At 43.3% G+C, this 14,160-nt stretch overlaps 1 protein-coding gene across 1 annotated transcript; it reads right to left on the bottom strand.

Annotated features, from left to right (window-relative positions):
• Window positions 1-476: 476 nt before the first annotated feature.
• Window positions 477-13,671, bottom strand: FGF4 (fibroblast growth factor 4). The gene is made up of 3 exons (XM_082236277.1): window positions 13,215-13,671; window positions 9,145-9,248; window positions 477-657 (listed from the first exon to the last, which is right to left on the bottom strand). Exons 1-3 carry the CDS (start codon window positions 13,546-13,548, stop codon window positions 481-483), a joined length of 615 nt encoding a protein of 204 aa, XP_082092403.1. The 5' UTR covers window positions 13,549-13,671; the 3' UTR covers window positions 477-480.
• Between the last annotated feature and the right edge of the window lie 489 nt (window positions 13,672-14,160).

The following is a 14,160-nucleotide window of genomic DNA, read 5'->3' as shown; positions in this document are numbered from 1 at the left end:
GGCAGTTATCATTGGTTTCTTTAAAAAAACAAAACAAAACAAAAAATCATGTTCACTAGCCAACACTGTACAACACAGAGAACAGTGCAAAACATTGTAAATATAGGAATCAGATTTCACGTTTTAAAAAACAACAACACATAATAGCAGCACACCTGTGATAACTTACCCAAAACAAAGTAAAATAAGCCACAATGCAAAAGAGTCCTCTGTCGTTGCATTGTGCAATGAATAGCTTAAGTCGGAGGATTTTGTTTTATGCTTTTTTTGTCTTTTTTTTAAAGGAATTTCTTTTTTAAAAATCAGAACTATAAATAACTTTCTGGCAATATATACAGAATTAAATAATTTAAATATCTTACATCTACTCTTGCATAAAACTCTTAAAAGAAAAGTGCACCATAGGTTTCCCCTCCTCCGCCTCTCGGGTCTCTCGCCTCCTCCCCACTTCCCTGAGGTTAAGTCTGAAGGGACAAGCGCTCAAATCCTAGGAAGAAAATGTGTCACTGTCATGGTGGGAGAGACTTTGTTGCCTTTCTTTGTTCGTCCGTTTTTGCTCAGGGCTATGTACATCCCGGGGTAGATCTGGGATTCGTAGGCGTTGTAGTTGTTGGGCAGCAGGATCTCTTTGAATTTGCACTCATCGTTGAAATGGTTCTGAAATGAGAATTTGGAGGTAGAGGGAGGGAGGGAGAGAGAACGATGGAAGTTTTCTGTTAGGGATCAGAGGTCAGAGATTTCTGCTGAAAAACAAAGCAGTCTACAAAATGAAATAAATATAAAAAATAAATATGCTATTATATTTCTCTTAGCACATCTGTATACCACTTTTCAAGAATAATATATTTCTCAAAGTATTTGACAGGAGAATTTAGAGGTTGCCAACTTTTTTTGGGGGGGAGGACTCTTGTGCCTTCTCACAGCTGCACAGCAGACAGAAAGTTAACTTCACACAAGTGGTATTTGACGCTTCATTTTGCGTTCATTAATATTTCCTGTGAGCCACAGAGACCACAAGCTCTTTCTTGCAGAACAGGGAGTTAGATGTAGAAAAGTTTTGTTTGTGTTGTAGAACAGGTGCAGGGACGATACACCTCAGCAGCTGATTTTTTTCTAGTTTTCTTTTCAAGTGTATCATACTGTACAACTGAGGCTTCAAATTGCCCTTTTGAGACAGAGACCATGATTATTTTTTTAAAAAAAACAAACCACAGGCTTTGAATCACGCTTGGAGGGCTACTCAAGAATTTCATCCCATCACCATTTTTAAACATTACATGAGAGGGGCACTGTGGTTTCTGCATTTTTCTGAAGTTTGCAATACAATTCTTGGGTAAAAAAAAAAAAAGTACGAATATGCAAATGAAATGTGTATTTTAGGTTGTGATACAGAAAATATGTATTTTTTAAATGAAATATGTACAAAAAATTGTAGATACTGAGGGGAAAATACTTTTAACAATGCAGTTTTTAAAAGGAGTTTTAAAAACATATGCAGATTGTCGAGGAAATTGGACAGAACAGATTTATGAATGAACACAAATAATCCATGCCTAGATTAGGAGCACTTCCACATGGAGATTTTATTGACGTGTCTTGGACACATTCAATCAGGCTCAGTCCTCTGAGATCCACAAGCCGCTCATGAGCAGCCTGCCCTAATGGCACATTCACCCACATGATAGATAAGAGAAAACAGGATAGGAGTGGGTACCTAAATCCATGCACAGGGATGGCAAATGCTGTAGGTCTGCTGTGGATTCCCTTCTGAATGCTGCATGCCAGTGGTTGGTGTGGTCATAGGCAAAAGTGGGTGGAGCAACATTAGGCTACATTGCAACCACACAAAAACCAGAGGATTGCGCATGCAGACACACACGCGCGCGCACACACACACACACACACACACACCTCTCTCCATCACATGATCACAGTTTAAGGGAACATTCCAGCCAGGAAAAGCACTAAAGGAGAACACAGAGCAGGGGAAGTGAGGGGTGTGGCCTGGGAGAGACGCACAGTCCACAATCCATGCCTGTCAAATCTGTTGCGAAGTGTATTTCTGAGATCTTTGGTGCCGATTTAAAATAATGCAGACGTGAAGCTGTTTGTCTTCCCATTCCTTGTAACTCTGTAGCCCCAGCACCCATCCTTCTGAAATGTTACATCTTACTTTCCTGGTAAGATGCCATTTTCATACTAATCTCATGGCCTACAAAACCACAGGAAGGGAAACAGATTCGCTCCTCCCCCCCTTAAAAACAACAACAATTTTAAAATGCACCTAGCACATGCACCCCAGACCTGCTTGCCTGTAATTTGGCAGATTTCTTATATGAGAGCACTGAATAACATACATTACTTTTAAGCAAATTGCCCACAAAATAAAAGGGGATCCACCCCCACAGTTCTCCTACCCCACTATAAGGTGCAACCAGGCAGAGGGGCTTCTCGGTAGTGGCGCCCATCCTATGGAACGCCCTCCCATCAGATGTCAAGGAAATAAACAACTATCCAACTTTTAGAAGACATCTGAAGGCAGCCTTGTTTAGGGAAGTTTTTCATGATTGAAATTTTATTCTGTTTTTAAGGTTCTTTGGAAGCCGCCCAGAGTGGCTGGGGGTAGAAATAATAAATTATAATATAATTATTATAACCTTGCCTGCAAATTTTACCCAGTTCTGCCAACAAATATAGAGAAGATATATGGACAGTTCCATTAAAAACAAAAAGTAAAGGTGTCCAGAACAACAACAACAAAACAATCCTCTATACCTATTTTTCTGCAAGGCCTTATTCATTTAAGAAGACACACGGTGCATGAAACTTTCACCCAATTTTGTCAAAAGGGAAAGGCTACAGCCATTTTTAAAAATCCCCTTAATGGGAGAGGCCTGACACTTCATTTTTTCTGAATAGGAATTCAAATTCAGACCCAAGTCAAACTGGGCAGCCTCCAAAGCGTTTGAGATCAAATTGGGCAATTTTCCAATGTGCCAAACTGTAGGCTGTACTGAATCTTTTGTTTGGTGCACAGCCCAGCGTCTCACTTCATGCTGGTTATCTGAAATGGTTAGAAGCAGAAAAATAAAAATCTACATTGTCTCCAAAATTTTCAGTTTCTTATCGGTGGCACTCCAGGCCTAGGAGATCTACTTCTGGACTCTTGGCCTTAACAAAGCACTAGCATTGGTAATACAGTGTTGGCAGAAGCTGCCCACCCCAGTGACTGCAATGTATACCTTCTCCTTCCCCCTGGAAATGCTTCTTACATATCTGCTCACACAAACCACCACCACTGGGACTCAGCACCTGGATATCCTCAGGTGCCTGCATTCCTACCTGTATGTTTCATACAGGTTTACAAAATGATTCATCTGTGCTTTGTGCACAAACACAGCATCAAGTCCGCCTGCAGTTAAGGATATTGGCATGCTCTTTCAGCTGCTAGTACATAATGCTTTCCAGTAGCATGTCTCCATCCAGCAACACGGTACAAACTGCAAATAGCCTCCGCTATCTTCTGACCCACATTGAGGGTAGATCTCAGTATCCACCTCAGAAATCCACCACAATAATGATTCCAGGGATATCTACCCCAACAGTGATTCCACCACGGAATCTGCTCTCTGATTGTTTGGCCAGTCAGACCTCCAGCCTCATCTCAGCAATCTATGGGTCAAAGTCAACTAAGATTTACTCTGAGTTACGTATTTAAATTATGAAACATGATTAAGTTAGGTCTATTAATTTAAATGGGTCTACTCTGAGTAGTGCATAGCTGAATGCTACACACACACACACACACACACACACACACACACACACAACTAAATGAATTGGCTGCTTGAAGCATGTGGGTGCATGCACTCAACTGCAGGGAAAAGTCTCCTCTTACACTTGCAACTGTAAACCCTCTAGGATCTGTACATGCATGGAAAATCCTCAGGCAGCTGCCTTAAAAATGAAGTGGGAGGGAGACATCTTTCCATTACATTAAGGCTGTTTCGAAGAAGGGAGATTGGACTCGAAGGGAGATTTTTATCAGGGGAGCTATGCACTCTAGTACTAGAGAGGGAGAATTCTCAGCCCCGGAGGAGTAAGCTAAAAGGGTTGTATAACAAGGCAAGGGTGGGAGAGGGGCAGGCAGAGTTTTGCTTGTGTTCCCAACATTCTTCCTAAATAAAGCTGCTTGGTGGCTTGCTGAAATAGGGCATTTCAAAGTTACAAAATGGCATAGGGAAAAGAGTCGTGGGGCTCATCTCCATACATATCGCAGGCAAAATCTGATAGGTGCCCCAATGATACCTGCACTACCACATTCCACAATGCAATCTTTATTGTATCGATGCGCTATCTCGGGTAGGGAGTGAAAGAGAATGGTGTTTTCCCAGGTTAAAAAACATATATGGAATAGCCAGCGCTGGAGGGGGGGGGGAAACACCCACGTATCTCCATCATAGAATGCTGATCACCATCCAAGGGTCAAAGTCAGAACTGTTGATTTATTAGAAACAGATTTTCTGAAATTGATGGGAATCCTCCAAGCAAATTGCAAAGAGTTGTTGAAGTTCAGAACAGCACACTGATGAGGAAAATGACTAAACCTAATGGGAAGATATAGTAAAACAGGAAGCTAGACAGAGTTACTGACAGGTACACAATTCTAAGCCTTGTCCATTGTTTGATTTCGCCCCATCTCCTGGGAAATCAAGATCCCTGGTCACTGGAACACAGACTTTCACATTAAGTTCACTAGTTCTCCCCTCCGCTTTGCTAATCTTGAGCTGATCTTGACTTTTGCAAATGTTGCAAATAGCAACATCACAGCTAGAGGATACATTACAAGCCCACGGCTTTGGCTTTTCCCCAGAGACACTGCAAGAAAAGATCTTGCACTATTCCAAGTCTCCACTGACCCCATCTTCTCTGCATGTAGACTTTTATACTACAAACCCAAAGACTACATATGCCATCGCTCAATGTGCTTTGTAAATGCAAGTGTGGCATCTCAAGGCCCTTGTGGACCACAGTAATCCACAAACTACTTTCTCCAACTGGAACTAAGGTGTTGTGGACTGTGGTTTGGACATTTTATACTCAAATGTTCTTATATGGCGTGCAGTAGCACAAAGACGTGGTGATCATGGCCACTGGTTTAGATTGCTTTTGAAGGTGAATGAGACATTCATGGAAGACCAGGCTATCAATAGTCACAAACCATGATGACTATGAGGAATTTCTGGAATCAGTAACCCACTGAATACCAGCTGCTGGGGGAGCAACAGTGGAAAGGGGTTCCTGCCCTTGAGCCCTGCTAGAAGGAATAGAAGGCCCTTTGAGCCACCGCTGCCGCAGAGCTGCTCTAAGGGCTTTTTCTGAGATGTAGAGCAAAGGAAGCAGCCTTTGCTCAAACACACAAAATGTTATAATACTGCAGAAGGGAAAAGATAATTGGTGACAAATCTCTATAGACGCAGAAAACAAAAGGAAGCGTCACACTCAATTATATCTCCCAAAGTGAGAAGAAGTCCAAGGTTAAAGACTTTTGCAATGAAAGCCTTGAGCCTTTTGCATCCATAGCTCTCTTTAGGACAAGGCAATGCAAAAGTGATCCTGTTGCGGAATCATTGGACTAAAAGCCCTGCTCACACGAGCTTAGACAAACAGCGAGGCCACAGGAGAAGGACAGCTGGAAATGACCATAATCAAGACTTGTATTATTTTTAGTAACCAAGTGGGCCTCAAGAAATGAGATGCCTTTGGCTATTTGTTCCCAAGATTGTGTATGGTTTGTTTGTGTGTTTTTTGTAAAACATTTCTTTTTTGGAAAAATGGAGATACAAACAACTATTAAATCCTTCCCCAGAAGATCAGATGAATATTTGTGTATCTGAAGTCTGAATATCATTTATTGATTTGCTTTGTCCCTTTTTCAAATAATGGCCAATAAGCAAATGGTGCAATTGCTCATCAGATTGCGGCACAATGTGTTTTCCCCACTTTAGATAACTCCAATACATGTTCTTTTTAAATTAAAATTGGAAACCAAACTTCACCTTACAAGGGACCAAATCTGTGCTGGAGATAGTTCTGAGCCATTGCTAGATTTTATATTTTCAAAATATAGGAAGCAGGACTTCTTGCTTCTTAGTTTCAGCAGCTCCTTGTGCAAGAGGAAAGCTCTTTTGAACTTTGCCGGGACTTAGCTAATTAATGGTGCTTGGTGCTTCCAGATTGGGATTGCTTCCAGACTACAACTGGATCATTCAGATCCAATTGTTCTCTGTGTGTGTTTGGTTAGCTTCAACACATTCCCATTTTTCCTGTCATAGATCTTCATTGCTATTCCACTGCTTGCCATCCAAATTAGTGGGTTGACCGTAATGCAATATATCCATAGCCATCTTCAATACTGGGCATTCACACAGGTATTTCTGTACCTGTGAATAAGCACCAAAAATTGCCACTTAGTGCACAAGAGCAAATGTTTCCTGACTTATCATGATAGACAAATTGAAGGCTTGTGCTGTCAAAGGATGGTGGTAGAATATCCATTTCCCATTGGTTGTTTGGTTGTTTGTTTGCTTGCTTGAATAATGTTGACTGCTCAAGCATTCTGAACAATTATTATTAATTCATTGCAATCAATATTATTATCATTATAGCATGCTGTATGTGCTACATTACCAACTGCAAGGTAATGTCTTGGATGGAGATCTTGAGAGAGCAGCTCTTCCTAACTAGACTGTTGAAATCAGCATCCAGCAATTGCTGGCATGGTCCTATCCTTTGGGCCACTGAAAACAAAATGGCTTCCTCAATGAGGAAGAAATGGAAGAACGTAGCATTAGAGGCCACAGAAACATCACTACACATGTGACAATATACCTATCGGGGGGGGGGGGAGAGTGTTGTTTTTCCATGTTGGATTTTCTGAAGTAAGGGGGAATGCAGATTAAAATGCCAGCAATTTGATGATGACAATGTTCAGCAGACCCTGCAAATACTGGTGTGGATGAGCAGCACCAATTCCACAACCAACTTCGACCTGGGAGTTCCTTGAGACTATCTAAAGCAGGGATGGGAAGCCTGTGGCCCTCTTGATGTTGTTGAATTCCAACTCCCATCACCCTTGACCATTTGCCATGCTGGCTGGGGCTGATGGGAGTTCAGAGTCCAACAAGTTCCCCATCCCAAAATCTTCTGGCACTCCATCTTAAGACTAGTAAAAGTGGCAGGCTTTGGGACTCCAACATCATATCCAGCTCTTTCTCCCATGTTTCCTTCCCTGAGCTCATTTTACTTAACACCCAGGTTGAAGAAAAACTCCGGAGAACTCAAAAGCTTGCTCACCATTTTGCGATGTTTTGGATGCTCTAAATCAAGTAGCTTTGGGGAGCTTGTGGCTCTCCTCGGAACTGGTGTCCAATAACATGTCACTGCCCTGCACAGGCTTTCTCAGAGGGCAGATAATTCTACTGGACCTCTGCATCAGAATGACTGGTGCAGTCATACTCAATGCAGCCTCCAGCAGAGGCTAATTGAAAAGGGGGGAGGCCAGAGCATCAGATGATGTCAAGACACAGTAAACACAGCCCTCTCTCTTTACAGTGGTACCTCGGGTTACATACGCTTCAGGTTACATACACTTCAGGTTACAGACTCTGCTAACCCAGAAATAGTGCTTCAGATTAAGAACTTTGCTTCAGGATGAGAACAGAAATCGTGCTCCAGCGGCGTGGCAACAGCAGGAGGCCCCATTAGCTAAAGTGGTGCTTCAGGTTAAGAACAGTTTCAGGTTAAGTATGGACCTCCGGAACGAATTAAGTACTTAACCTGAGGTACCACTGTGCTGCTACTTTGTCCCTGTGGCAGGCTCTTGGACCTGCACTGCTCCCAGATAAGCATACTGTACTGTATGTAGGGTTGCATCCTAATTTTATTTTATTTAAATATATTTGTGCAATAGCACCACGCAAATGTGTCCCTGGAACACAGTTTGGAATTTATTTTTTATCGCCTCGTAAATACAAATATGTGTAAATCCTTATATTATCAGATTGAAGCTTTTTGTATTGCCCTTTAACTTGCCAAACAAGATAACCAGGTGCTTGTATTTTGTTGTTGTTGTTTTTTTGCACATTAAGCTTGCCCATTAAGATTCCAGTGGCAAGGGAGGTACCCAAGCACTTCGAGTTCTCTACCATAGACCACCTCCAAGATAACTGAACAGCTGCCACTGAGACTTGCTCAGTAACCTAACCTGACTATTAAAATATGCATTGGTTCAAATATTTCTGTGCTGATTTTCCTGCAGTTTAAAGTGTTGTCCATCAAATAAAAGAGGGTGTTAGTATTGCTTAGAGCAGAACCACTAAAAACAATAGACTTCTTCAATACTTATTGCAAAGTATTGGAAGACACAAGATCTACCCACTCTGGAAGAATGGCAGATGAAGGTGATGGACTACATGGAATTGGCGGAAATGACTGGCAGAATCCGAGACCAGGGAGAAGAGTCAGTGGAAGAAGATTGGAAGAAATTTAAAGACTATTTACAGAAATACTGCAAAATTAATGAATGTTAGAATGATGTCAGAATGAAGTTAAGTGGTTTAAGCAGCAAGGTGTATATAAAGGTGTATGTAAAAATGGATTGTTAAAAGGTGAGAATCCAAAGTTATAATATATTATGTTAAAGGACTAAGATAAAAACAAAGAGGGAAAGAAATTGCTGAATTAACTAACTGAATTGGAATACAAAAAGGGAGGTGTGAGGAGGTCAGGGAAACAAGGAAATGAATGTAAGGTATGGAAAGATTGATGTATTTTTTAAAGTGTTTTTTATCTTTTTTTGTAATTTGTATTTTTTCTTTTATTTTTACTTTTGTCTTTCTTTTTCTTTTTTTAATTCATGTAATTCTTTTCTTTGAAACCTTAATAAATATCATTTAAAAAAAATAAAAACAATAGACTTCTTCTCTGAGCATTACTTAGCTGGGTATCTCTCATTGGTTTCCATGTTAATATATTTTGAGAGGGTCAAGACTCAGGAGCACTCCATTTTACATCAAAACAACACATCCACACTTTAAAAAGGGGGTTAAAGACACATAGTTGAGCACGTTCATGACTACTTACAGCTCCATAGAGTTTGCCTTTACTGTTCATGGCTACAAAGAGTCCACTTTTAACACCAAAGAGGCTCACCACTCCTCTTTCCACAGGAGAGATTTCAAGCAAACCTGTAAGAAGGGGAAAAATGCATAGGGAGCCAGCTAAGAGATATATCTGAGTGTAAGCCATTGCTGTTCTCTTACATCACAAATACCAGCAGCTGAGAATAACATTTCATACATCTGATGAAATAGACCATAGTCCATGAAAGCTTATGCCATCATAAATATATTAGTCTTTAGGATGCCACCAGTCTCTGTTGTTTTTGCTCCAAGAGACTAACATAGATGTCCCTCTGGGAAAGGATAAGAGGATGCTATACTGATTTAGCAGCAATGATACAATTCTGAATCCGTTTTCTGATGTCATCAATGGGGCTACTCAGAAGTAAGTGTTTGGGAATAGTCCACTCCTAAGCACATCCTATGTTTTGTGAACAGGTGACTTTGGGCAGCAATCTCCAAGGTGCTCAGCTTCAGAGCAATTCCTTTGATCTCTTTGGGATACTCTAGAATTAATGAGCTGTGATCCAAAGGCTTGGTTTCTTTAAGGCAATCTAATTGGTAGATGTAGGCTTGCTCTATATGTTACTGCCACTTTGTTGAATATACTTTCAGTTGCCCCACTTGGTGGTGACTCTCATGTGGTAAACTGTACAGAGCAAGGTTGATGTGATTTTCTCCTATGATTGTGTGTATGGTGGAACATGCGAATGTACAACTTGGTGTCTGTCAGTGTGTGATAATGGAGGTTGGAGGGACATCCTACTGTTAATAATTCTATGTCTACTGTATATACCCTTTTAAAATATGTTGTGGAAGGGGGAATATTGTGTTGTCTTTGTTTTTGTTTTTATTATGTATTTTCTGTTTTTTATATTGTGGTTTTCATGTAGATCATAAGATCTACAGGACTGTAAAGGGACCCCTGACCATTAGGTCCAGTCGTGACCAACTCTGGGGTTGCGGTGCTCATCTCGCTTTATTGGCCGAGGGAGCCGGCGTACAGCTTCCGGGCCATGTAGCCAGCATGATTAAGCCGCTTCTGGTGAACCAGAGCAGTGCACGGAAACGCTGTTTACCTTCCCGCCAGAGCGGTACCTATTTATCTACTTGCAGTTTGACGTGCTTTCGAACTGCTAGGTTGGCAGGAGCAGTGATTGAGCAATGGGAGCTCACCCCGTTGCAGGGATTCAAACTGCCGACCTTCCAATAGGCAAGTCCTAGGCTCTGTGGTTTAACCCACAGCGCCACCCGCGTCCCATCTAGGACTGTATACAAATTTAATAATAAATAATAATAAATAATAATATATCCAGTGCTTTTTTTCTAGAAAAACAGTGCTGGCATTCACCATGAAGTTGTTACAGTAAGTACCAAACTTTTAACATATCCATTAAAAAAATGCTTGTACTACAAACTGTTGAGTACCCCTGTGAAAAAAGGCACTGCCTATATCTAATCTATCTATCTATTTATTGATCAATCAATCTTCTAATAAGAAGAAAAATTTGCTTTTCTCACTGCGTGAGCCAAAGTAACTTACATTAAAATTACTGGAAAAGTGGTGGTGATGCAAGCAAAGGACCGTTACACGATACAGACTCAGTTCTTAGAAGCTGGCAGCATCTAGCAAGGATGCAAGCTAATGACACAATAATACTGGACAATAGGAATCACTCTCTGGGTGCCAAGCTTCATTCTGCAGCCTTGAAGACACACGCTTATCAAGGCACTATGCTTCAGCAGAGTAGGGTCAATCTCTACTCAGGGGCACAATTTAATCTTCCTCTCCCCATATACATCTACTCCTGCATGCACCACCCATCATTATTTTCCCCATGATCACCCAGATATCTGAAAAGGAATGAACTCTGTTGACATGGTCAAACTACCCCTTCTGGTTGGCCACACTGAATGACTTTCCATGTGCTAAACATTGCACATGGACTGGTTTGAAGTGGTTCTCTGTGGCAGTTGCCATGTGTGTAGATTGACCCTGATGAGGTTTGCTGCCTAATAATCAGTCTACATTGGCAACTCTATGCATGCAGGCTCAGAAGTCAGTCCCATTGAGATGAATGGATTTGCTCCCAGGTAAGTGTGTACAGGAGTCCTATGCAATTCCATTCCGTAAGTGAACAGAACTCCTTTAAACCCCTTCCATTCATTAAGTGACTGCAGAGCACCACAAAAGCACCCTGATATGGTTAAACAGTTTGTGTGTGTGTGTGTGTGTGTGTGTGTGTGTGCGCGCGCGCACATGTTTTAATGGTTGGCAGTGATCCCCCACATCGTCCAGGTTAAAATAAGTAACAATATGTTTCAGGACATGTGAAACATTTGTCATGCTTCTGTCTCTAACCCTTCCTCCCCAGTCCTATTGTTTCAGTTGGACCGTAGTTAGAATTAGAGCCACAGGGCCATGAGGTTAAGTCACTAACAGATGCTTTTCCTAGTGGACTGCCCTAACTTCTTGGCAGAGCTTCTGTGGGATCTGGAATCCCAAATTAACTATTTGCAACCCTCTTGCAAAAGGAAGGGGGGTGTGCTATTTGAGCAGGGTCTCACTGCAAACCAGGAGGCTTCCCGCTGGGACAGTGAAAAACACCTGATTTCTTTTGATCAGCAGTAGTATGGCTAGGAGCCCATGCAACAATTGCTTCAAGACAGTTTATTCTGTTCACAGTGGGAGTGGCGCAACTTTTTATTTCTGTGTAACCAGTTCCTGAACTCAGAGCTGGGGACGAGCAAAGTGGCTTATTTTCTAAGACTGAACTCCATTTGAAATACCTAATGCAACCAAGCTTACAAATCCAGAATTTAGGAATGCTTTTTTTTTTTTTACATTTTAGATTGCCGTCCTCACGTATCCCACTCTAGAGCAAGAGTAACTCAGCCAACCACAGAATATATAGCTGCCTAAATTATAGAGCAGTCACCCCCAACCTGTTGCCCCCCCGCCCCAAATTCTGTGCTGGCTGGGGCTGATGGCAGTTGTAGCCCAAAACATCTGAATGGCATCGCGTTGGAGAAGGCTGTTATACAAAACATAAAATGAATAGTTCCCAAGATGGCACTTCGCATTAGGTATTTTAACACTTTCCCTATGCATTCATGAGGACTAATGGCTTTAAAAATGGAATAATTTGATCATACTCTTCTGCCATATATGACTATTTCCCCCCCTTCAAAATTGTGTATGAAGGTAGAAATGCCTAACAGATCCCATTAAGAGACTCTTCACACATTGCAATTCCCCTTGGACCAAACACACAAAATGCCCAAGGAATAAACTTATTTATAAGGGAAACAGCATGAAAATGGCAAATCAACAGGGGCGATCATCTTCACATGCATGCGTTTTGCTGCATATGCGCAATGCGATGAAGCAACACACAGTAAAATCGCCACACCTGACATATTTCTCCCCTGTCTGCAGAAGTGTTTTCTAACCATAGAAACCTGACAAAACGCCCTTTAGTTCCACCAGTTTAACGGAGGCATCTCCGAAGTTGCTGGCTTCCGAATCTGCAGTCTGCTTTTGGGGAGGCTGGGTCAATACTATTTGTCTGAGGGACTTGATCACCTGGGTGGCATCGAAAGCAGCGCAGGCCCGCTTTGCTGAGACCCTGCGCTCTTTCCCTTCCTTTTCCTTGCATTGCTAGACTAAGCACCTTTGCTCGGGCGATTCTAGGTAGAATTACAGAACTGTCGAGCTGGTGGAAAAGACCTCAAGGGTCCTCTATCTAATCCACCTCCCTGCATGCAAGAAAATGAGCTCCAGACCAGACCGGAGCATAAGGGACCGATGACATCAGATGATCATTATTCCCACACCCTCCAGCGGGTCCCAGGAGAAAACTGCCCGGTGAGCTCCGAAATGGTGAGATTTAACCCTGTCGTTAAAGGAACGGCAAAACTCCCCAGAAGGCAATTGTGAAATGGGCTGGCGGGGCTTTGCAAAGCGACCAGATCCCACGCCCGTGGAGAGTGCCGCAGTCTCTGGCCAGGTGGGCGCAGGTGGCGACTTACTGTGCCGGTTTTCGTTGTGGATCCCGTTGATCCTGCCGTCTGGCAGCACCTGGATGTGGAAGCCGATGCCGACGTTGCAATAGAGACGCCTGAGCCTCTTGATGCCCAGCAGATAGTCGCCGTCGCGGTTGGGCTCCCTCCTTTCCCCGGGGATCCTGGCCATGGAGCGCGAGAAGAGCGTCTCCCAGCGCCACTCCAGGGTGTCGTTGTGCTGGGGCTGCTGGTGGGGCTGGGCGAAGGCGGGCATGCAGCGCCCGGCCAGCCAAGGCGACAGCAGTCCCAGGAGCAAGACTGGCAAGCAGGCCGAAGAGGGGCCAGTCATGCCGAGCAACATGGGCAGCACACGTGGTGCCGAGCAGGGAGGCGATCACTCTAAAAATATACCCTCTCCGCGCGCCCAGAGAGAGAGAGAGAGAGAGAGAGAGAGAGAGAGGAGAGCTTCCCACTTCGGACTGGAGAGATCACAGGAGGAAAGCGGTGGGGGGGGGAAGGGCCCGAGAGAGATTGAGAGAGAGAGAGAGAGAGAGAGAGAGAGAGAGAGAGGGTGGCAAAGAGGGAGCCCAGGCAGCTCAGTCCCCCAAGGAACTGGAGACACTCTGGTCAGGTTGCACGGGAGAGCAAGCCACGTTGGGAAGGGGCTGGGCGAAGACCCAGGGAGGGGGCGCCCGGCAGAAGCGTCGTGGTGGAGAGAGAGAGAGAGAGAGGTGGGGGCGTTGGGGAGATCGACTCAGCCCCAGCTCCTTCTGAACTTGATCTCCGTCCCAGAGGGCTCCTGTCGAGTGGGGATCTTCTGGTCCGGCTGCTCAGCCATCAGCCCCTTGACCCCCCTCAAGCCACGGCATTTATAGATCCATGTGCCTCGCTTGCACCTATTACATCACCACCGAGTGCTGGAGGCAGCAGCTGAGTTGAGCGGAACGCGAAGTGATCACCCCGAGATGATCAT

This window comes from Podarcis vaucheri, assembly GCF_965113315.1.
Source record: "Podarcis vaucheri genome assembly, chromosome: 1".
Lineage (NCBI taxonomy): Eukaryota > Metazoa > Chordata > Lepidosauria > Squamata > Lacertidae > Podarcis > Podarcis vaucheri.
Note: the sequence above shows the minus strand (reverse complement) of the source record. Positions and strands in the feature narration are given on the sequence as shown.

Coding starts and splice junctions, on each gene's coding strand:
- FGF4 (XM_082236277.1), bottom strand. CDS start 13,548: ATGTTGCTCGGCATGACTGGCCCCTCTTCGGCCTGCTTGCCAGTCTTG. Junction 9,249..13,214: donor CCACAACGAAAACCGGCACA/GTAAGTCGCCAC, acceptor CCCTTCTTACAG/GTTTGCTTGAAATCTCTCCT. Junction 658..9,144: donor AAGGCAAACTCTATGGAGCT/GTAAGTAGTCAT, acceptor TTCTCATTTCAG/AACCATTTCAACGATGAGTG.